Source organism: Heterodontus francisci, chromosome 42 (assembly GCF_036365525.1).
Source record: "Heterodontus francisci isolate sHetFra1 chromosome 42, sHetFra1.hap1, whole genome shotgun sequence".
Taxonomy (NCBI): Eukaryota; Metazoa; Chordata; class Chondrichthyes; order Heterodontiformes; family Heterodontidae; genus Heterodontus; species Heterodontus francisci.
The window spans coordinates 8,327,146-8,351,016 of NC_090412.1; the positions used below are offsets into that span (position 1 = coordinate 8,327,146).

Sequence of the window (23,871 nt, forward strand, 5' to 3'; positions counted from 1 at the left end):
TTCATGGTGCCGTGTACTGTTTATACTATATTTGAGTAGCTCCTTCTTCTTTGATCCCAAGACCACGTGCAGCTCCAGAGAATTCTCATTCCCTGAATTCAGCCGTTGAAAAGTTTTCAGCCCCCAGATCACAATGCTGAAACAAATCGTAATAAAGATACTCAAATATCAGCAGCACTTTCACATTTGATTTGAAAATTGCAGGGAGGCCCAGGGGCACACATAGGATCCTGGAGTAACTTGAGGGACAACTGGCCAAGGAGGGAGGGGGCAGTGTGGACCTGGGTGACGCAAAGAGGAAGAGGCCTCAAAAAGGGAAGTAAAATATTATTTTTGGTGGGGCTGGAAGAGGCAGGAGTGCTGCTCTTGGATTCAAAAGAATAATATGGGCTGACATCACCCTGAGATCAGTCCCTCGCACCCTCCCGCACCTCTCCAGCTAGCCCAACCCCCACAATCCATCATCCTCCCCGCACCCAACATCTGCCATCCTCCTGGCCTGATACCACGCTGGTCCAGGTCGCGCGCCTCACTGTTGGCGCGGTCATGAGACCTGGCCCTTAGTATAGTCTGGCCACCCCAATATCCCCACTGGGAACAGCTCCCACCACCACCACCCCACTCCTGCCCACAGAGCTTGCAACTGCCTCACCTCAACATGGATGGTGGGGGGGGAAGGGGTGTCCGTCTAAGAGTGAAAAGAAAGAAAGAAAGAAAAATATTGGCTTTGTTTCGATTCATTTCTCTTCTCGGTCACATGTCACCATGGAAGTGACAACCTTGCGGGTTTCATGAAATGACATCACAAGTCAATTCTGTCCCATCAACGCTAAGATTCGCCTTCAAAGTGGGTCTTTTAAACCATTAATTCCTTCCAGTCTCCTTTTGGCAAGGAAAAAGACTTGCATTTTTATAGCGCCTTTATGACCTCGGGACATCCCAAAACACATTCCAGCCAATTAAGTGTTTTGAAGTGCGGTCACTGCTGTAACGTAGGAAACCCAGCAACCAATTTGCACACAGCAAGCTCCCACAAATAGCAATGAGATAGTGACCAGATGATCTGTGATTCTTAGTATTGTTGGTTCAGGGTTAAATATTGAGAATAACCCCCCCTGTTCTTTGTCTAATAGTGCCACAGGATCTTTTATGTCCATCGCAGAGGGCATGTGGGGCCTTGGTTTAAGGACACTTCAAAAAAAAATAGCACCGCGGACAATGCAGCACTCCCTCAGTACTGCATTGGGAGCATCAACTGACATTTGGTGCTCAAGGCTGGAATTTTATGCCACCCTGACAAGTGGGATGGTGGCGGGGATGGGGGGTGGGGGCGGGGTTTGTAAAATGGAGCGGGAGGCTCCGGGAGACCTTCCCAACCCACACCCGCCTCCACCGCCACCTTACGCAGGGCGGCAGCAGTGAAAAACAGCCCACCGCCCTGGGCCAATCAAGGCCCTTAAGTGGCCACTTAACAGCCACTTAAGGGCCTTTTCCCACCTCCACACCGATTTTACATGTGTCAAGCGGGCATCCCGGAGCCGAGAGAAGTCACCTGACAAAATCAGGCAGCTCTCGAATGTCCCGGGGGCTGTCCTCATGTTCGGGCATCCGGTGCCCGATGGTGGGCCGCCCCCACTACCCCAACCATCCTCAACACGCACCCCCCCAACCGACCACCCTTGCCTCACCGGGGGCCGACCCATTACCCCCCGTGAGGCCACCAAAACCTACCTGCCGTCCAGGCTCCACAGCATCTTGACTTCTACCTGGGCTGTAGTCCCAGCAGTGGCCACCGCTCCCGCTGATTGGCCAGTAGCTCCATTAGGCAGGACTTCCTACCTCAAGCCGGTGGAAGTCCCACCTCAGAACAACTGAAGCCCGGCAACCTGCAGAATACAGGTCGTATCCCCAGGCGAGGCAGAAGCGGGCTCACCACCGACCTTTCAGTCAGTGGCCGGTTTCCGTCCGTCTAGGGTAAAATCCCAGCCTAAGCCTCTGGAGTGGGACTTGAACGCACAACCTCCTAAGCCAGGAGCAAGAGTACTCCCCACTGAGCCACAATTGACAACCCTCCAGCCTTATAGTTTGAACTGGTTATAGCGTTGGAGCAACTCAGGATTGGCCCAAGTCACCTCGTTGGCTACACTCTGGAGGTTAGTTAGCTCGCTAAAACTTCAACACCTCTATTTTCCTTTGAGCAGGGGTAATGATGACAACAACTTGCACTTAATGTAATAAGCCCCAAGGTGTTTCAGAACAGGAATCACAGGAAAATCTGATTAAATTCCAAAACAACTAGAATAAAAAACATGAGCTAAACAAACTGCACTGCATATACAGGCATCATTCCTCCTACCCCACCCCTCCCACAACCCACGCACTGTTTTGGAGACTCCAGGATATTTCCAATTAGGTGTACTGCTAATTATAATCCCTATTTAAAAAAAAAAATCACAATCTGTACTTTCCATCTCCCAGAGGTTATGAGTGAGTGTTTACTTAATGCCCAATACACAGTCTATTGACTGCAGCGAGATGCATCTGTTTCTGAAATTCTGTTAAAAAGTTGTTTAACTGCACCATCAGAGGAGATCTTACCTCAAATGTCATCTGTTTCTCTCTCCACAGATACTGCCTGATTTACTCAGCATGGCCAATATTTTCTGTTTTTATTTCAGACTTCCAGCATCTGCGGTATTGTGCTTTGTTTTTTTTTTACTATAATGGAACTAGAGACTTTAGTTATGTGGAGAGATGAGAGAGGCTGAGATTGTTCTTCTTAGAACAGAGAAGGTTAGGTGGAGATTCACTGGCGATATTCAAAACTATCAGGGGTTTTGATAGATTAGATATAGAGAAACTGTTTCCACTGGCAGGAGAGTCGGTAACCAGAGGTCACAGATTTAAGGAAAACTAACAAAAAGACCAGAGTTTTTTTTTTTTACACACAGCGAGTTGTTGTGATCTGGAATGTGCTGCCTGAAAGGGCAGTGGTAGCAGATTCAATAGTAACTTTCAAAAGGGAATTGGACAAATACTCGAAGGGGGAAAATTTGCAGGGCTATGGGGAAAGACCAGGGGAGTGCAGCTAATTGGATAGCTCTTTCAAAGAGCCAGCACAGGCACGATGGGCCGAATGACCTCCTTCTGTGCTGTATGGTTCTATGAAGCACCCTTTCCTTATGTTACTGCAGAATGCAGTTTGAAATGCTATTAATACTTCCTCCAGGAGCCAAGGGCAAGATAAATTGAATAATTTATTGATGAATAAGCAGTCATACTGACAACAAACATTTCAGCAATATTTATTATTCAGCAATAAATTATTTTTCTGCATTAACATTCTCTGCTCAGCAGCTGCTAATCACTGTCCACAGCTTGCAGTTCCCAGTCACCTTGACAACACAGGCTTCAGAATGTCTGAGCAGGCTGGACTCTCAAAAGCTCTTGGTTTATTAAAACTATAGGACAGAAATGGGAAAAGTAATTAGATAATTACACGTGATACTGCTGCACTTGACAATGACTGAATGAGTCAAATAAGATGGGAAGGTTTTATGATGCACAGAACAATGAGACAGCTGGGGGTCTGCTCCAATTGTACATGAGACACAAGAGCAAATAGCGAGTGGCTTGATAAAGACGCCCGAGCCTTAAAGAGCTTTTACTGTCAATATTTTGACGATTGTGCTCATCAGGGAAGTTAGCACTGGGAAGTACACTACTTTACCCAGTGACAGTAATCAAGCACCAACAGGTCAGGTAAAGATTAGATGCAAAAGAATTAAAGAACTTGCATTTATATAGCACCTTTCACAACCTCAGGACATTCCAAAGTGCTTTACAGCCAATGAAATACTTTTTTGAATTGTGGTGACTGTTGCAATGTTGCAAATGCAGCAGCCGGTTTATGCAGAGCAAGATCCCACAAACAACAATGTGATAATGACCAGATGATTTTTTTTTGTAATTTTGACAGAGGAATAAATATTGGCCAGGGCACTGGAGGTAACTTCTCTGCTCTTCTTCGAAATAGTCCCATGGGGCCTATTACGCTCACCTGAGAGAGAGAGCAGTTGGAGCCTCGGTTTAACGCCTCATCCGACAGTGCAGAACTCCCTCAGTGCCACCTGTAAATCCTAGTGTCCTGACTTTGGGGAGAGTGCTCCGGGACAGAGAAACCAGCAGAAAATGACCTGCTTTCTTTTTTATTTTATACTCTTAGCACTTTAAAGTGTGACCTCTGATAGAGCTGCATTAGACAAGAGAGGAGAGATTTCCTCTGATTTGGATGCTGCTACTAACACTTTCATGTGACAGGAAAAGTCTAGTTTGGTTATCCATTCGATGGACTCCTACAATGACTGAGTGGAGAAATGAGGTGCCTCTCGCAACAGATCTTAGTGGACAGGTTGGCGTGACGTGTTCCATGGTCTAGGACTCATGGCCACAACCGCGTTTCCGGTCATCTCTCATCTTCCACTTATGGAGTAGATGGCCACATTGTTCGTGTCCTATGCAGACTTGGTTGAGCGCTGGCCACGGGGTTGTTGATAACAACCTACACGTTGTCTCCATATGAGTGCTAGCTCATCGCGGATGCATCAGTTGATGTCATTAAGATGACGACTCAAACCCCAAAAACTGGCCTCCCAGACTGAAAACCATGAAAGTTGCATCTGGTGACAGATCGAGTAACAAATTGCAAGCACAACTCTCAGAGACTGCGCACTGGCTAGTTCACGGACAGATTTGCAGCCTTTGACCTTTCCACCCTCACAAAACACGGGTCAAAATCCCAGAATTGCAAAGCAGTAAAAACAGAATTGGACCTTCTTTTGATCACAATAAAACCAGTGACCCTGCCTGTCAGCTTTTAGACAGAGTCCCGTGATTGATACACCTGTGAGTAAACCCACTCACACAGCAAAGGCCTGCCTGAGCCTCAGCTGAAGGCTGACCGAGCTCCTAACCATTCATATTGACGTCATCTCCGTCAATCAAAAATTTGGCAATGAGCACGCACCTGATCTCACCAGCAGTTGAACCCACAATGCACGCAATATTTATGTCAGTGGCAGAGAAATGCTAGGTACCTTTGCACGAAATTAGCCTTTTCAAAACGTGGCTTCCCTCTCAGAGGGGAATTGCACATTCCCAGCGGTTTGACACACATCCCATTACGTGTGTGCTTCGTATAGAGACATAAAAACAACAGCGGTCTACCACCATTCCCACTAAACCTACAGGGAGCTGTCACACGTAACTGCTAAACAACTTGTATTTATGTAGTGCCATTAACGGAATAAAACATCCAAAGGTGCTTCACAGGAGCGTAAATCAGACAAAACTTTATTCCGAGCCAAAGAAGGAAACATTAAGGCATAATTACACACTTCCTGAACATCACACCTCCCATATCTGTCACAATCACACAGCCCCTCACTGCCTAATGCAAAATGTTTGAATCAGATTTGAGGGGAAAAAGTACAAAGAAACAGAGATGTACATTTTGGAATGTTCAAACTCTGCAATACCATGTACTGGAGCCACAAATTCTACAGTCTCTTTATGGACTTGTTTACAAACTCACAAAATGGTTAACATTACTTTAGCAACAGGATAATACAGGGAGAGGGTGCAGAAAACAATTACTAGAATGGTACGAGGAATGAGGAACTTCAGTTATGTGGAGAGACTGGAGGAGCTGGGGGATGTTCTCCTTGTAATAGAGAAGGTTAAGAGGACATTTGATAGGCGTGTTCAAAATCATCAACGGTTTGATACAGCAAATAAGGATAAACAGTTTCCGGGGAAGAAGGGTCATTAACCAGAAATCACTGAATTACAACGATTGGCAAAAGAACCAGAGGGGACACGGGGAAACTTTTTTTTTTACAGCAAGTTGTGATATGGAATGCACTGCCTGAAAGGGTGGTGGAAGCAGTTTCAATAGTAATATTTAAAGAGACTTGGATAAAGTACTTGTAGCAAAAAAACTTACAGGGCTATGGGGAAAGTGCAATTAACTGGATACCTCTACCTAAGAGCCTGCACAGGCACGATGGGATAAATGCCCTTCCACCTGTGCGGTATCATTCTACAATCATTCTATAATTCAATGCTATGATGCTCCTAAAATACTGCAATCCTCTGACTTACCATGAGCAATGCCATGGGAGATAACACTCTAGTATATACAAATCTAACAGCTTATATATGGATGTTCAGAAAACTAAGCAAAAGTGCAGGTACATTCATTTATTTAGGATGTAACTTAAAAGCCATCTCTTCAACTCCCACCTGTACCAATTTTCAAGACAGTAACCTGTCTCTAATTAGTGTGTGATTGCTAATTTAATACCATCATTTGAACTCATCAGATACACCAGAAATTACAAGGCTGGGGGACCCAGTGCAATTAGCAAGAACCAAATTCTATCCGTTTCCTTTAAGCTATGCAGGCTGGTAGAAAACAGCAAACGAGGAATGAGCACAATAGTTTCTGTCAGTTACGGCCCAGGGTAGTGACAGTGAAGGCCGAAGGAACAGAGCTAGAGTCGTAGGGGGGGGTTCATGAAGCTGTCCGATTTCTGCCAGTCTGGGGCAAGGTAATCACAGGTGTCCTGTGAACAGTGTCCAGAGAGTTCTGGTGCCTTGGTTTTCCTCCTGTATTTGCTAACTTATCAGCATTTTATTTCAGAAGTTGGGAGAGAGAGTCCCATGGAGTGTGTCAGTCTTTGTAGGGTGACCCTGGGAGTGTGTCAGTATTTGCAGGGGATTCTAGGGAATGTGTCAGCATTTGCAGGGATTCCTGGAAGCAGGTCAGTTAGTATCTGCAGGGGTTCCCTGGGAGTGTGTCAGTGTTTACAACATAACAACCACCCTGCACCAAAACAGCTTGAACACTCCCACTGCACCAGAACAGATAGATATTGTAGCGAGATCTGCAAATTACAGAAAAATGAACTATCTTGTGCAATAACGTAATGCGTATTTGAGACAGATGCTCCATACTTACATTGTCCACTGTAGCTTTTCATTTTTTATCGAGCTGTACAAAACCTGCAGAGCGACAAAGATAGAGATAGAAAGTGATAAGACTTATGATAAATAACAAAGATCCTGCAACAGCAGAACTTGATACTGTTTTAGAGTGGCAGCTTGGTTTAGTTGCTCTCACATCAGAGTCAGAAGGTTGCAGGTCGAAGCTTCACATCAAGTACTGAGCAACCTAGGCTGGCATTTCAGTGCAGTACTGAGGAGAGCCACGTTATCCCTGATGCTACCTTTAGATGTGATGTTAAACTGGAGGTTATGTCTGCTTGAGAACTGAACACTCATGTTACACTGGAGAGGTGGTCGGATTGGTATTCAGGAAGGATTAGATCAAAAGGGCTGAAGGGCGTTCTTCATTTATCATCCCAAACATTCTTGCAAATAGCATATGAAGCAGAAGCAATGTCGAAATATTGTCGTAAGTTTTTCAGGGAAACATTTAACTAAGCGTTTAATTTTTTTTTTCTGATGGGAATAGACCGGAATGGGATTGTTCCATTTGCAGATCTCTGCTTATAAAGCTGGTGAATTTATCCACTAATCACTCTATCCAAAGGGGAATGTCCTTCTAAAAGATTTTACAATTGCTATTCACACGTTGTTCTACAGATTCGACACTCGTTTCCTTCATTCCACTGGATTTCTGCAAAACCGTTGGATCCGGCTCACTTCTATCAAAGGCACTGGCTATCCAACAAAATACCACTCAACTTTCCACAGGATTCTGGGTTACTTCCCCTCCCAACTGTTACAGAAAGTACACAGAAAACTCAATGACAAACTCAACAATGTATAAAATGTACTAAATGGGACATGCTAAGCTGTAAAATTCGTTTTGCTCATCCTTGAATATTTATGAAAGGAATAACAAAAATAACACAGTCCTTAGGATATAGGTGCGCCGCATGACTCCAAGTTATATTTTAATTAGAAGTAGATCAAAGGGGAAGTGACATGTTTGAAAGCATTCCCTCCCTATCCCCATTGCTTCACATAAATAATCTTAATTTTTGTCATGGGTTTAGTCTAAAATTAGTTCCTGTAAGGCCTTCTTACAGATCCCTGGATATCTCCAAAATATTTTACGGAATAAGTTATAGGTTCATGCTCCAGTGAAGGAGATCCCCGTAGAGCATGCCAATGAGCCACTATTATGGCATATCTAGTCCCTCGTTAACCACCTGGAAACAGTCTGTTTTTGGTTTGTTGAACCAGATTCCCACAGAGGACCCATTGACATAGTGGATTAGCACGCTCCCCTTTCACCTCGAGGGCTGGGATTTGAATTCAGCCCTGACCGCTGAGGTAACAGTTTTCTGTCTCTGTAAGGATTCTTAAGTGACAAGATTTGGGCCGTCTTAACCTAGGTAGGTGTGGGTTACAGTAGAAATGTTCTCACAATAATTCACAACCGTACACCAAATTGCCTGCTGTGTGATCCATCAAGTTTCGCCCGGCTGGCCTTACATGAGGAGATTGACATTTTAGAAAGAATGCCCATGATTGGCTATTTATATTAAAATTGTCAACATGTGTATAAAGAAGTTCAGCATGTCACCCTAAATAGTGAACTATGAAAGTGGAAGGAGCCTTACCTGGTTCCCAACCCCCTGTTGTACCTGACATGGTGTTGACCCTGGCCGACCCACATGAAAAATATTCCATTCCTAATCACTGACATCCCTCCGAAATTTCACAAATTCATCAGAACAGTCCTCCTTGAGTTTTTGCTACATTTTGATTGGTCCTCTCTATAAAGACACTGGAACCCTCTCTGACATAAACACTTTTCTTCATCTTGCTATCACATTAAACACATCATTCACCCTCTCTGAGACAACAAAATCTTTGGCAAAATCAGCCATGTTTTGTATAGTACCGAACACAACACAGTTACCATATGGCATGGCGTCTAATATAATAAAGTCTTCAATATGTCACACATACTTTATTGGGCTTCCTGTTAATTGAAAATCCCAAATCCCCAAAACAGACACACCATGTTACGCTTTCCAAAAAGAACTGGCCAAAGTTCACATTAAGTATCATTGGAGTTCCACTCATTGTACGCTCCGATTGATAAATGGTGTGAATTTCCTCTCAACTTCTGCTACCCTGTTGTTGTTTGAAGAAAGCTAGCATAAATTCCAATTTTCATGCATGAACAGATTTTCCGGTGGAAAACAGGAACAAGAGTAGGTTATTTGGCCCCGCAAGCCTGCTCCACCATGATATGAGATCATGTCAGATCTGTGTCCGCAACATCCTCCACATACCTTGGCTACGTTACCTTAATACCCTTGGCTGGCAAAAATCTATCGATCTCCGCTTCTAAATTATTGAATTGAGCTGGCATCTGCTGCCTTTTATGAGAGAGTTCCACACTGCTATCACCTTTTGTGTAGAGCAAGAGTTGGCTCAAGGAAAGTTACTTTGGATCTTACCTGTTCATCTATAACACCTCATCACATCAAACCATGTCAAAGTGCTTCATACAGTGACTTACTTGGGAATACAGTGACTGTTATTATGTAGCCAAATGTGACAGTCGCATCCCAGTTAATGAAATCTCCTCTTGGTTGAGGGTAGACTGTTGGCCAGGACATTGCTGATGTGATCAGGGTTTTAATTTAACATTTCGCCTGAAAAGGCAGCACCTGATACAGTGCAGCAGCCGTTCAGTTGTAGTCTGGGTTATCCCCTTAGAGCATATGCTCAACTCATGGCCAACATTCAGCCATTCAATTTGATCATGGCTGATCTGTATCTCAACTCCATTTACCTGCCTTTGATCCATATTCCTTGACGTCCTTATGTAACAAACCCCCAGATTTATTTCCCATTGATGCCAGTGACTAGTTTTCAATTGGAACAAACTTGGATGAGGACTAAGGTGACCTGCTCCCTGATTTTACCCTCCCTTGTTGGAATCAATAACCCATGCACTGCCAATTTGTAGAAACACAGCAAACCTCCAAGTGACCCATTGCAACAAATGCCTGGGTCACTGTCTACTCTTCATAACAAACTGCACAGTGAGCACAAAATGCTAGGAGGAACAGAGGAAGGACTGAGAAGGAGGGCGAATTAGAGCGGGTGAATTCAATGTCAAATCAGCTACAGAAAGTGAAATAAAGAGAGGGAAAGAAAGAGTAGATTAAGAGAGAGAGAGTAGAGACATAGTAGAGGTTAGTTACTAGATGTAACTTTCTGTGATGAGTTTAATGGGTGATTAAGACGGCAACTTCATGTAAATCATGGGCAGGCGAAGCACAAGATGCCATTTTTGCGAAGCTGAAGGTGGAATGGTGCAAAGCCACCAGCAACTGGCAGTGATTCCCAATTCCCAAATGCTTGCTCGCTCGCTACAAATTGCGGCTCAATTTGTGCATTAATGGACGCCATGTCTCTTTCAGCCACTGTTACTTTTTGTCAACAAAATCTGGCCCACTGTTTTGGGGGGACAGAAAACCATTACTGTAACTCTCCCATGTGACAACTCCAGATAAGTGCAGGTGCCACAAGCAAAACCAACAATTTAAACAAAAGGACTATTGATGTAAATAGGCTGAAGGCTGAATCCTAGGGTTGAGGACACATTTCCCAGCTGACTGGGCTTTGCTTCTGTGATGCCCAGGATTTCAATGATGGCATTGCAACATCTGCCAGTCCTGGAACTCAGCAATTTCTGCATACTGGAACTCAGAAAATATTCAGAGCCTGCAATGGGAGCTCAGACAGAAATGGCAAAGCTCCCAGAGAGGAATCGGACCAACCTTCCCCCCCACCCCCTCCCCTGCTGTGATGTGCAGCTGCGGGTCCCAGAGTTTCTGCCCTTTCAATCTTTTGCTGCAATGCAGCAAAACTAAACTGGCGATAACCTGGGCTGATTTTCCTCATTTGGGCGCCGTCCCAGAACCAGCGAGCCTCTCCCCGAATGCGCCGCTTCAACGCCCACGACACAGCGGGCGCAAGGGGGCAAAAGACCCCCCTTTAACAGTCCCAAATTCTCTGGGCTTCCAAATTCTGCCTTTTGCTGCTGTGGGATCCTTAATCAATTCCAGGCACAGAACGAGGAGCAAAAACACAAAGACTGGAGAGAATGTCACTGTCAGTTAGTTTGGTAAAGTTTCCCAATATCCGTTAAGAGTTGCGCCCCTTTAATAAGGAAAAAAAGGGAGTCACTTTTCAATTTGCAAACCCATTTGGTTTAATTAGATATTTTTTTGTAAAAAAACAAATCCCATTTGCTGAGACGCAAATTGGTCCGAACATTATTCTACGCCGGTCTTACCTTCTGTTTACTCTGCAGTTTCGCTACCCCCTGCGCTGTCAGGGATTTCGAGCGCTGCGGCGGCCGGTACCGAACGGCGTGAGCGCCGCAGTAATCCCGGTTGTACCGGGCAGATGCGGCCGTGCGGGGCCGCAGGTTCTCGCCGGTGTGCACGCTATTTAATCCGATCATGCTTTCCTCTGGCTAGAGACTTTAAACACACACATAGTGCAGTTTAATCCTTGGGCACTGAGACTGTGAGCAGCTCCCTCACTGCACACACACACACACACACACTGTGAACACAGACCACAGCAATTGCAACACGGTGCAGGGCAGATTTACACCAAGCGATCAATAGCCTCTGGTTGACAGTGATGGGAAATTAGCATGCAATGCCAGGCTTTGCCTCATCATGAGAGCAGCTTTTTTTTTTGTCTTTATACAAGCAGCACGGTGATGCCTTAGGGAGGCTCTTGTCACCTATTCGTCACTGATATTAGTGACTATGCCACAGCGTGTAGTGGGCGTTGAGTGTTTTCAATGTCGGAGATTAATGTCAGCTCCTAATTAGCCCCCCCGGAGCAACACTCAGGGCTCAATAGAGAAACATCTGGTTATATACGTAGGTTGGGATTTTTTTTTGAAAAACACATACCAGCAGATTTACAAGTGATGTGCTTGCATTGAGTTTAATTATCAGCAGTGCCCACACTCCAACCCACCCAGTGCTACCTCCGCCACACCCTGAGCAGGGGTTATCGGCCAACCCCCTCCTGATGCTACAACGCCCTCTGAGCTGTCAGACACTGTATAGTGGGCAATGTGAGCAGCAGCTACTTGCCCCCCACCCCCCCCCACCCCCCCCCACCACCACCACCACCTGGATCTGGTCCGCAATGCGTTCCACAATCCCAGGGATTCAGTATCTCTCAGTAGCAGTGTTCCGTGTATACTGGTCCGTCCTGGGAGTCACTCGCTGGCGAAACAGGGCAATGGCGACACATCCTGTGGACTGGGGTGTGCACTACCGCGACGACCAGTTGCTGCAGCAGTTTGGCAACAGGCGCCAACGTCAAAAACAACAACTCACAGCGGCACTTGTGGCAGAACCTGCCTCTCAAGAATTGGCCTTCACAGCCATCAACTAAGGTGCACCAAGAGAAGACACCCCCACCGAACTGGACTGTTTGCTGCATGTCCATCATCATTCATAGATGGAAGGATGCCAACCAACAGTCCGTCAGTAATGCACAGTATACTAGACCATACACATGGCATGCTAAACTGAGTACAGAGTATACTACGCCATGCCCACGATATAGTCGACTGTGCACACTATGTGCTCCACCACACACTATGAACCAGACCAAATGCAGCAAACCATGGACACTGAACACTATAGTTAGCACACTTTTTTCCAACGTTTATGTTTCAATCCTTGTGACCTTCTGAAACGTTAGCTCTGTTTCTCCACAGAGGTTGTATGACCTTCTGAGTATTTCCAGCATTTTTCTGTTTATATTTCAAATGTCCAGCATCAGCAGTATTTTGTCTGTGTACGCTTTATTCTAGACCAGGCACACTGTATTCTGACCAACTAGACTGTATACTAGACCGTGCTCATTGCATACTACATGTTACAACCAAAGAACTGCAATAACTTTTTTATAAATCTAAGGAAAAAGGGACTGAGATTCCCTGCGCTGCTGATACCTCCCAGGTAACAATGCAGAGCTGGTTAGAAACAGAAAAATCTACAGCACAGAGGGGGCCATTCGGCCCATCATATCTGTGCCAGCCTAAAAGAGCAATCCAGCCTAATCTCACTTTCCAGCTCTTAGTCCATAGCTGTGTAGGTTATGGCACTTCAAGTGCATATCCAAGTATTTTTTTAAAAATGTGATGAGGGTTTCTGCCTCTGCCACCCTTTCAGGCAGTGAGTTCCAGATCCCCGTCACGCTCTGAGGTGAAAAAAATTCTCCTCAACTTCCCTCTAATCCTTCTACCAATTACTTTAAATCTATGCCCCTGGTTATTGATCTCTCTGCTCTGGGAAATAGATCCTTCCTATCCCGTTGCATGCGGATTTCTGCTGTTTTCGGGAATCTTTGGTTACCTGAAAAGAAAGGAATGTGGGCCAGGACACCAAGACACCTTAATCTTCAATCTTGGGATATTTAACATCTGCCTGAATAGGCAGGATCTTGGTTTAACATTTCATCCAAAAGATCACACCCTCTGACAATGCAGCACTCCCTCAGTAAAGCATTGGTATATCAGGCTAAATTAAGAGCTTGAACCCACAATCTCTTCACTCAAAGACAAGAGTGCTACCTCATGAACCAAACCTACATACAATATACATGTAACACACTGCAGTTTCAGTTTGGTTAGGCCCATGAGGCTGTCAACTAGATAATAAAATTCAGGATTTAATAATGTAGGTTCAGAGGTCAGATCATACCTAGAGTTGGGTCTTGGAGGTCACAGAGAGATTTTGGTATTATCGCCTCTCCAAAGTAGGATCTGTGTAAATTAGGGAAAGTTGATGATAATGATGAAAGTTGGGCACAAATCACTGAAGGGAGTGGTCTCGATGGATTGAATGGCTGAACAACATACAGCCCGCGGACCAAAATGCGGCCTGCAAAGGTTACCATCCGGCCCGCCAAGGATGAGAAATTTCTGCTGGAAATCTGCCATTGGCTTCTTCAGGCCCACCTGTGATAGATAAAGGCTGCAACTCCTTTACTGACATGGTGGGGACGGCTCACTGCACATGTCCTCCTTTACCAAGATGGTGGACGCTCTTCAGGAACTGGTGTTCTGGTTCCTTTAGTAAGATGGCGTCGGCCAGGCTGAGCTGCCTGCTTGCTGGGGCTTCCCGCCAGGTCTCCATTCCCTTGAGCTTGCGCCCCAGGCCCAGCACTGGCTCTGCCTGTGTATGGACCCGGCCTGGGCCCTGGGCCCCAGGCTCGGTCACAAAAATGCACATTTTTTGTTGTTTTGATTAATAGTAAAATAAATTTCAAATACCTTTATCTTTTCAAAATTTGTTCACCGGCCCCCTATGGAGGACAAAAATTATAATCTGGCCCGTCATGCGAAAAGGTTGAACACCCCTGCTTTAAATCAACCTGCTCATTCTATGAAGCCTACATAGAGATCTCTTAAGCGTGTTACTGAGCTGCACCATGAATCCATTATTCAAGTCAGTTTACAGAGCTGACTCGGAAATGAGTGTATCAAAAAATAATCAGTGTCCCAGTGCCACCTGCCGAGTATAACTTTAGAACAAGGCCCGTGAATTCATGTGTGAAATTGAAATTTGTTGCATCTGTTATAAATCAGCAGTGTATGATTACATTACCTAAACCGCAAGTTTCCAAAGTGGGACCCATGGGCTCAGGATCGGGAATAGAACCCAGGAGTTCCACACTGCCACCAAAGTTCTGTCAGTCTAGGGAATACAATTCTGCATCTGTGTTTTTTCCCGCATTTTTCTATATTTTCTGACAAGCAACAGGTTATTTTCCTTATACATGTCTGAAAAAGTATGCACATCATTGATAGGTCTGTTGTACTTTGGGTAGCTGATGTTGCCTTTTGGACGTTAGAACAGGTGTCCCTGGGAGTGTTCCAATGTTCTCAGACTTTCAGGGGATACTGGGAGATTGTCCATACTTGGAGGTGGTCTTACACACAGAAAAGTTTGAAAACAATATCTCCAAATCCACTGTTTGTGCCTTGAATACAAAAGGAAACAGCTTTTATTTTCCAGGAGGTGGTCTCATCGGTAGTTTGAGTCAAGCTGCCTATTCTCTTTGCATGTTTATGTTTGTATCATCTCTTCACCCAGAACAAGAGGATGTCTCTGGGAAAGAGTTACCCAGTGCGGAGGGACTGAGGAAGAGGAATACACTGATGAATAATCCACTATCGGCATGTAGAGGCACAAAGACAAAAACAAGCTCAAAGTCTCCAGAGATGTAACAATTACATTTGGACACAGAGGGATCCCTCTACATTACAGGCATCCTCGTGCTGGTGAGTCTTCATCCCGAGCAGCGACAAACAGACCTGGCTTAGGCACCTGCAAAACGACTCTGGCCGGAATTTTCCGGCCCCCCGCAGGAGCGGGCTGGTGGCTGGGGGTGGGGGGGCAGTAAAATTGTGTGGGAGGTGGGGAGTGCCATGCAAATTTACACGGGGCGATGGCAGCGAGAAACGGCCCACCCACTCCAAGCCAATCAAGGCCCTTAAGTGGCCAATTAACTGCCACTTAAGGGGTTCCTTCTGCCACCGCTGGTATTTTGCCAGCGGCCATCACGCAGCTGAGGTCCCCCAGGAGGCCTCCAAGTAAAACCTGGCAGACTCCTTGCGGGCTGGGTGGGGGGGGAGACCCTCCTGATCAGGTACCCTGTGCCCCAGGGAGGGCCTCCCCCCCACTGCCTGCAATGAGTTCTTTATGTTGTCTTATGCATAAGATGCGTGGAGTCCTATTCATTGAAGATTGCTTAACAGGTTTATTAACAGCTAAACAAGTACATACAGTACAGAGCAAATTATTTACAGAACCTTCGTCTGAGTGTTACAGTTGCAGAGTGACTCTGGCTTGCAGTCACATGACTACATCCTGGTACTTAGCTCATTAACATACTGAGATCTTAAAAGGCCATCACTCTCAAAGTGATCATACATCAACCCCCACGGGCCAACCGCCCCACTACACAACACTCCCCCTTACCAACCCCCACACCCACCTCAGAGGGATGGAAGTTTCACCTAAGGCCAGTTAAGGGCCTGGGGCACGTAAAATCCTTGTGTTGCTCCCAGGCCCGGTGGAGGTGGGCTTGCCATTGACCTTTTGGCCAGTGGGCAGGACCTCCCACTCAACGTAAAATTCTGGCCACTCCCAATAATCACAAGACCTGTAGATGGTGCAGTCGATGAGAAAGACCCCTCAAGTCTACAAGAGGAGGATGCAAGAGGGAGCAAGCCTGGTGCAGTTTCCTCTGCAAGTTCCTCCAGCTAAACTACTTAATCAGTAAAAGCAAATCGACAGACTTAAAAGGCAATTGTGAAGGTTAACCAGATATTAGCCTACATCTCAAGGGAGCTGGAATTAAAAAAGGAGTGGAAACTGTGTTACAGTTTTGCAAACTTCTGGTTAGAGCCCATTTAGAGTAGAATGTTCCGTTCTGGGCAATGCAACTCAGGAAATGGCACATTGGCAGACAAGATTCACCAGATGATACCAAGGCTAAAAGGGTTAAATTGTGAGTCCAGATTGCCTAGACTAAGCTCATATTCCCTTCACTAGAGAAAATTAAGGGTTTTAAGATGGTTAAAACATTTGTTAGGATAGATACGGAGAGAAAACTATTTTCTCTGTTAGGGGAGAACAATGGGCATAGACTTAAAATTCGAGCCAGGCCATTCAGGAATGAAGACAAAGGCATTTCTCCACACATAGGATAGTGGTAATCTGGAACTCTCTATCCCAAAAAATGTTGAAGCTGGGGGTCCATCGAAAAATTTGAAAACAGAGATATGGAACCAAGACAGGTAGATGGCTCTAATATACAGATCAACCATTATCTAATTGAATGGTAGTACAGGCTTGAGGGGCTGAATGGCCTACTCCTGTTACTATGTTCCTTAACATTGGGAAGAATGAAGCTATTGTCTTATTTCCCTGCCACAAACTCTGCACCCTTGTCACTGATTCTATCCCCCTCTCTGACCACTGTTTCAGGCTGAATCAGACTCCTTGCAATTTCAGCTTGCTTTTGGACTCCAAGCTCAGTTTCTGGCCCCATGGGTGGAATTTTACGTTGGGCAGGAGGCCCCCGCCAGGCCTGGGAGCCACAATATGATTTTACGTGGCCCAGGCCCTGAATCGGCTTCGGGCTGAGCTTCCGCCCCTCTGAGGCAGGAAGTCCCGCCTCCAAGAGCTGCTGGCCAATCAGTGGACTGGCAGCACTCAGTTCCAGCAGCGCCACTAGGAGTGGTGGCCACTGCTGGGACTGCAGCCAGGTAAGGGACCAAGAGGGACACCGGCCCCCCCCCCCCCCCCCCCCGCAAAAAAAGATAAGTTTGTGCAGTTCAGTGGGGGTTCTTGGGCCGTGGGGGTGGGGTGGGGGGTCCCTCCAAGGGACACAGGGTGCCCGATTAGGAGGGCCCCCCAGACCACAAGGAGGCCTCCAGGTTTTACTGGGCGGTCTCCTGCAGTGTCTGAGCAGCTCGCCCGCCGCCAGTAAAATACGGGCAGTGGCAGGATGAAGCCCTTAAGTGGCAGTTAATTGGCCTCTTAAGGGCCTTAATTGGTCTTGGGCCGGCAGGCCGTTTCTTGCCACCACTGCCCCATGTAAAATTGCAGTGGGGGGGGGGGGGGGTGGTTTGCGGGAAGGTGACGGGAATGGCCCTCCCACTCTCAGAGACTCTACACTCTCAGACATTGTCTCTTCACTCTACACACTCTCCCGGACATTGTCTCTTCACTCTACACTCTCCCGGACATTGTCTCTTCACTCGACACTCTCCCGGACATTGTCTCTTCACTCTATACTCTCCCGGACATTGTCTCTTCACTCTACACTCTCCCGGACATTGTCTCTTCACTTCAGACACTCCTTCACCACACTAATTCATGCTCTGAATGTTAGGATGAGATTGGTTTTGTAATTAACTTTGTTTCTCAACTCACAATATTTCCCATTACGTTTGGTCCCCGGTCAATCATTAATTTCTCCCCAGTCACTGTGGCTTTATCTATATTAACCACTTTGAGGTTATTTTTCTATATTAAAGGTGCAATACAGCAACAACCTGCATTTATATAGCAGCTCTAATGTAGAAAATCATCCCAAGGTGCATCACAGAGGCACAATCAGACAAAAAATGAACATCAAAGCAATGAAGGAGACATTAGGAGCAGTGCCAAAAGCTGGGTCAAAGAGATGGATTTTATGGAACATCTTAAAGGGGGAGAGGGAGGTGAAGAGGTTTGGTGAGGGATTCCTCAGCATGGGGCCTAGGTGGCTAAGGCGGGCTGTCAATGTTGAGGCAAACGGAGTGGGGGATACATAAGAGAGCCGAGTCAGAGGAACACAGAGTTCAGGCTGGCTGTAGGGCTGGAGAGGTTTACAGAGATGGGGAGGGGTGAAACCATAAAGGGATTTAAACACAAAGATGAGTTGAATTTTAAATTTGAGTTTGGTCACCAATTGAGGTGACCAAAGTCAATGAAGGTCAGTGAGCACAGGAGAGATTGTTGGGCGGGACTTGGTTAGTACTATACAGACAGCAGAGATTTGGTGAGTTGAAGTTAATAGAACATGAAGGATTGGAGCCGGCCAGGAGAGCATTGGAATAGTCAAGGCTGGAGGTGCGTTGAACGAGATTTTCAGCAGCAGATGGAGAGTGTAAAGTGAAGAGACAATGTCCGGGAGAGTGTAAAGTGAAGATACAGTGTCTGGGAGAGAGTAGAGTGAAAATACAGTGTAGTGTACAGCAAAGTGTAGAGTGAACGTAGGAAGTTGAGGAAGGGGAAAAAGCAGGCTGCGGTTCCCAGTCCCGATCCCTGTCCAGTGACCCCCATCTAGAAGTGTGTATGTGTGTGTGGACTGTGGATTAAGATAGGCTCATGATTGCCTTTTGAGCAGCCGGCCAACGCACACCATCATAGCTCACGCATAAAGAGCTGCTTGATGGCAGGGCTATTGGCACCCAGTGTCCATGAAAGTGTGCCCAGCAAGAAGTCAACACCCTCAGAGGAGAGGAACTGAAGAAAGGAAAGTAATGGATAATGGGAACAAATTAAAAATTAAGATCTGCATTGTCTAAAGCAGGCTTGGGTGCAGCTGAAGAGCGATTCTCTCTGACCTGATGTTGCAGTTGTGTTTCAACCCTCCAGGTGGCAGCAGCCCCAAACCCTGTGACATTAGTGAAGGGGAACAGGGAGATAGTGGTTGATGCTCATCCAGCCACTGGAGGCAGTGTCAGCAAATCAGAGCACACCAATCACTACTCTGGACCACAGCTTCAGTTCTGTACAGGCCAATAAGATTTGTATTTGTAGTGCACCTTATTGCATCATGCGTTTACAACCAACGAATTCGCTTTCTTTTTGAAGTACAATCACTGTTATGATGTAGGCAAACTTGGCAAGATCCCACAAATAACAGATGACCAGTAAATAAATTTTTGGTTGCATCAGTTGAGGAAGGAATCTTGGCCAGGACATGAGGACAACTTCCTTGTCTTGGAATATTGTTAAGAGATCTCTTACATGCATCTGAACAAACAAACTGAACTTTAGTATAATGTTTTTTATTTATTTTTTTATTTTTATTTAGAGATACAGCACTGAAACAGGCCCTTCGGCCCACCGAGTCTGTGTTGACCATCAACCACCCATTTATACTAATCCTACACTAATTCCATATTCCTACCACATCCCCACCTGTCCCTATATTTCCCTACCACCTACCTATACTAGGGGCAACTTACAATGGCCAATTTACCTATCAACCTGCAAGTCTTTGGCATGTGGGAGGAAACCGGAGCACCCGGAGAAAACCCACGCAGACAGTACCTAGAATTGAACCCGGGTCGCTGGAGCTGTGAGGCTGCGGTGCTAACCACTGTGCCACTGTGCCGCCCTTGCGCCAGCACTCCAACGGTGCAGCACTCCCTCAGTACTGCACCAGAGTGCCAGCCGAGATTATGTGCCCAAGTCCTGGAGAGCAACATGAATCCACAAAATCTCAGTTCAGCAACCCACACAGCCAAGCAGTATCGTTTCAGCCAGTGTTTTACCAGCAGAGTAAACATTCCGGACATTCCAGACAGCAGCACACTGCAGGTCTGTGTCTGTTACAAGGGAGTGAGGAAACTGTTCCCCTGGCCTGATGTTTCAGAATTAACTTTTAGTTAAAATGGCTCAAACACAGCATGGCACTGCATCTATCACTCTATTCCACTTCTCCTAGTTCCTCACAATGCATTGGTCTCGAACACACACAACTAATGAGATCATTCTTTCCATTGGCACTAAAAGCTTTAAAATTCAAAGCAGTGTTGCAAGTCCTCCAGGGCACGGCAACACCTGGTGAATAGCACTCTGTTAGAGAACACAAATCCAGTAACACAGGAATTGTTGGACAACAAAAGACCATGGTTTATCTAATTCACCTTCTACCATCCTGGTAGCTGCATAATAAAATGATCACTGAGTTATAGAGTTATTTATGGCAGATTGTTGTTGAATGATTATGAATCAATCTCTATCAATTAGTTACAACAACCCAGACTTAAAACTTTAAAAAAAATATAAAGTCACCTATTCCTCCCAAGCATGCTACACTTACTATACGTTAAATTGTTAATATATTATATCCCGAAGCCTGGAGTCAGAGGCATTTATTTTTAGTTTGTATCATGCAGCATGGTTACGCTGACTATAACATGGTTCAAACTGTCCACTGAACATTTGATCCCCTTTAAACCTCCTCCCTCTCACCTTAAATCTATGCCCTCTAGTTTTAGTCACCCCTACCATGGGAACATACGTTGTCCAGGCCTCGCTGCCGTAGAGCAAGGTACTGAGGACACAGGCTTGAAACACTCGGACTTTTGTGTTCCATGTCAGTGCGCCATTTTCCCACGCTCTCTTGGCCAGTCTGGACATAGCAGCGGACACCTGTTGATTTCTGCATCAAGAGACAGGTTACTGGTGATAGTTGAGCCTAGGTAGGTGAACTCTTGAACCACTTCCAGAGCATAGTCGCCAATATTGATGGATGGAGCATTTCTGACGTCCTGTCCCATGATGTTCGTTTTCTTGAGGCTGATGGTTAGGCCAAATTCGTTGCAGGCAGCCGCAAGCCTGTCGATGAGTCTCTGCAGACACTCTTCTGTGTGGGATGTTACTGCAGCATCGTCAGCAAAGAGGAGTTCCCTGATGAGGACCTTCCGTACTTTGGTCTTCGCTCTTAGACGGTCAAGGTTGAACAACCTGCCACCTGATCTTGTGTGGAGGAAAATTCCTTCTTCTGAAGACTTGAACGCATGTGAGAGCAGCAGGGAGAAGATGATCCCAAACAGTGTAGGTGCGAGAACACAGCCCTGTTTCACACCACTCAGGATAGGAAAGAGGTCTGATGAGGCACCGCTATGCTGAATTGTGCCTTTCATATTGTCATGGAATGAGGTGATGATACTTAGTAGCTTTGGTGGACATCCGATCTTTGCTGGTAATCTGAAGAGACCACGTCTGCTGACGAGGTCAAAGGCTTTGGTGAGATCTATGAAAGCAACTTAGAGGGGCATCCGTTGTTTGTGGCATTTCTCCTGTAGCTGGCGAAGGGAGAACAGCATGTCATAGAGTCATAGAGAGATACAGCACTGAAACAGGCCCTTCGGCCCACCGAGTCTGTGCTGACCATCAACCATGTACACGAATCCTACATTAATCCCATATTCCCTACCACATCCCCACCATTCTCCTACCACCTACCTACCTACACTAGGGGCAATTTACAATGACCAATTTACCTATCAACCTGCAAGTCTTTGGCTGAGGGAGGAAACTGGAGCACCCGGCGGAAACCCACACGGTCACAGGGAGAACTTGCAAACTCCGCACAGGCAGTACCCAGAACCGAACCCGGCTCACTGGAGCTGTGAGGCTGCGGTGCTAACCACTGTGCCACCCTGTATGTCAATGGTGGATCTCTCTGCTCGAAAGCCAAACTGTGCCTCAGGGTAGACACGCATAGCCAGCTTCTGGAGTCTGTTTAAAACGACTCGAGCAAAGACTTTCCCCACTGTGCTGAGCAGGGAGATTCCACGGTAGTTGTTGTAGTCACTGCAGTTACTCTTGTTCTTATAGAGGGTGATGATATTGGCATCGCGCATGTCCTGTGGTACTGCTCCCTCATCCCAGCACTGGCAAAGCAGTTCATGGAGTGCTGAGAGTATAGCAGGCTTAGCACTCTTGATTATTTCAAGGGTAATGCCGTCCTTCACAGGGGCTTTTCTACTGGCTAGAGAATCAATGACATCACTGAGTTCCGAATTTGTTGGCTGTTCATCCAGCTCATCCATGACTGGCAGAGAACGTATGTCAGCCAACAGCTACGTCTCAATTCATTCCATCTTTGCTGCCTCCGGAGAATCCTTGGCATCAGGTGGCAGGACCGTATCTCCAACACAGAAGTCCTCGAGGCGGCCAACATCCCCAGCATATACACCCTAATGAGCCAGCGGCGCTTGAGATGGCTTGGCCACGTGAGCAACATGGAAGATGGCAGGATCCCCAAGGACACATTGTACAGCGAGCTCGTCACTGGTTTCAGACCCACCGGCCATCCATGTCTCCGCTTTATAGACGTTTGCAAATGCGACATGAAGTCCTGTGACATTGACCACAAGTTGTGGGAGTCAGTTGCCAGTGATCGGCAGAGCTGGCGGACAGCCATAAAGGTGGGGCTAAAGAGTGGGGAGTCTAAGAGACTTAGCTGTTGGCAGGAAAAAAGACAGAAGCGCAAGGAGAGAGCCAACTGTGTAACAGCCCCGACAACCAATTTTATCTGCAGCGCCTGTGGAAGGGTCTGTCACTCTAGAATTGGCCTTTATAGCCACTCCAGGCACTGACCACCTCCAGGCGCTTACCCATTATCTCTCGAGACAAGGAGGCCCAAGAAAAACCATGGGAAACAGACTCTGGCTATCTACCCTATTTATGAGAGGCATAGGTAGGGTTGATGGCCAGAGTCTGTTTCCCATGGTAGGGGTGACTAAAACTAGAGGACATAGATTTAAGGTGAGAGGGAGGAGGTTTAAAGGGGATCAAAGGGGTAAATTCTTCACACAAAGAATAGTGGGTATCTGGAATGCGCTGCCTGAGGAGGTGGTGGAGGCAGGAACAGTAGCAACATTTAAGGGGCATCTGGACAGGTACTTGAATGAGCAAGGCATAGAGGGATATGGAATTAATGCTGGCAGGCGGGATTAGTATAGATAGGTATTATGGTCAGCATGGACGCAGTGGGCTGAAGGGCCTGTTTCTATGCTGTACGACTCTATGACTCTATAACATGCTTGTCTATAATACAACTCTATTCCTTTCTCCCTCATGTGCTTATTAGCTTCCCATTAAATGCCTTTATGTTATTTGCCTCAACTATTCCACGTGGTAGTGAGTTCCACATTCACAGCTATCCGAATATAAATGTTTTTTCTGAATTCCTTATTGGATTTACTAGTGACTGTCTTATATTTATGGTCCATAGTTTTGGACTCCCCCACAAGTGGAAACATCTCCACTATGTCTACCCTATTGCGCCCCTTCATTTAACCTCCAATATTCTATTTGTGCGTGCAATAAAAACAGGATTTGATTTATTTGCTCACTGTAAAACCCTGAAAACAGTATGGAAACAGCAGGATCAAGACTGGGTCCTATTAGGCCTCACATGCAAGAACAGAGTGCAGAGAAAGACAGACAACGGACACACAGACAGCATTGG

The 23,871-nt window shown here is 46.1% G+C and overlaps 1 protein-coding gene across 16 annotated transcripts in view; it reads right to left on the reverse strand.

Annotated features, from left to right (window-relative positions):
* Positions 1-23,871, reverse strand: part of LOC137355433 (PH and SEC7 domain-containing protein 1-like) — a 144,569-nt gene that overhangs the window by 15,416 nt on the left and 105,282 nt on the right. For 14 of the 16 annotated variants that reach the window (XM_068020490.1, XM_068020491.1, XM_068020485.1 and 11 more), the window contains one exon: positions 7,022-7,065. In XM_068020490.1, coding sequence (XP_067876591.1) covers positions 7,022-7,065 — 44 coding nt within the window. Of the gene's footprint in view, positions 1-7,021; positions 7,066-11,353; positions 11,588-20,897; positions 21,182-23,871 lie in introns of those variants that run through there. The other 2 variants (XM_068020501.1, XM_068020500.1) reach the window with 2 other exon arrangements.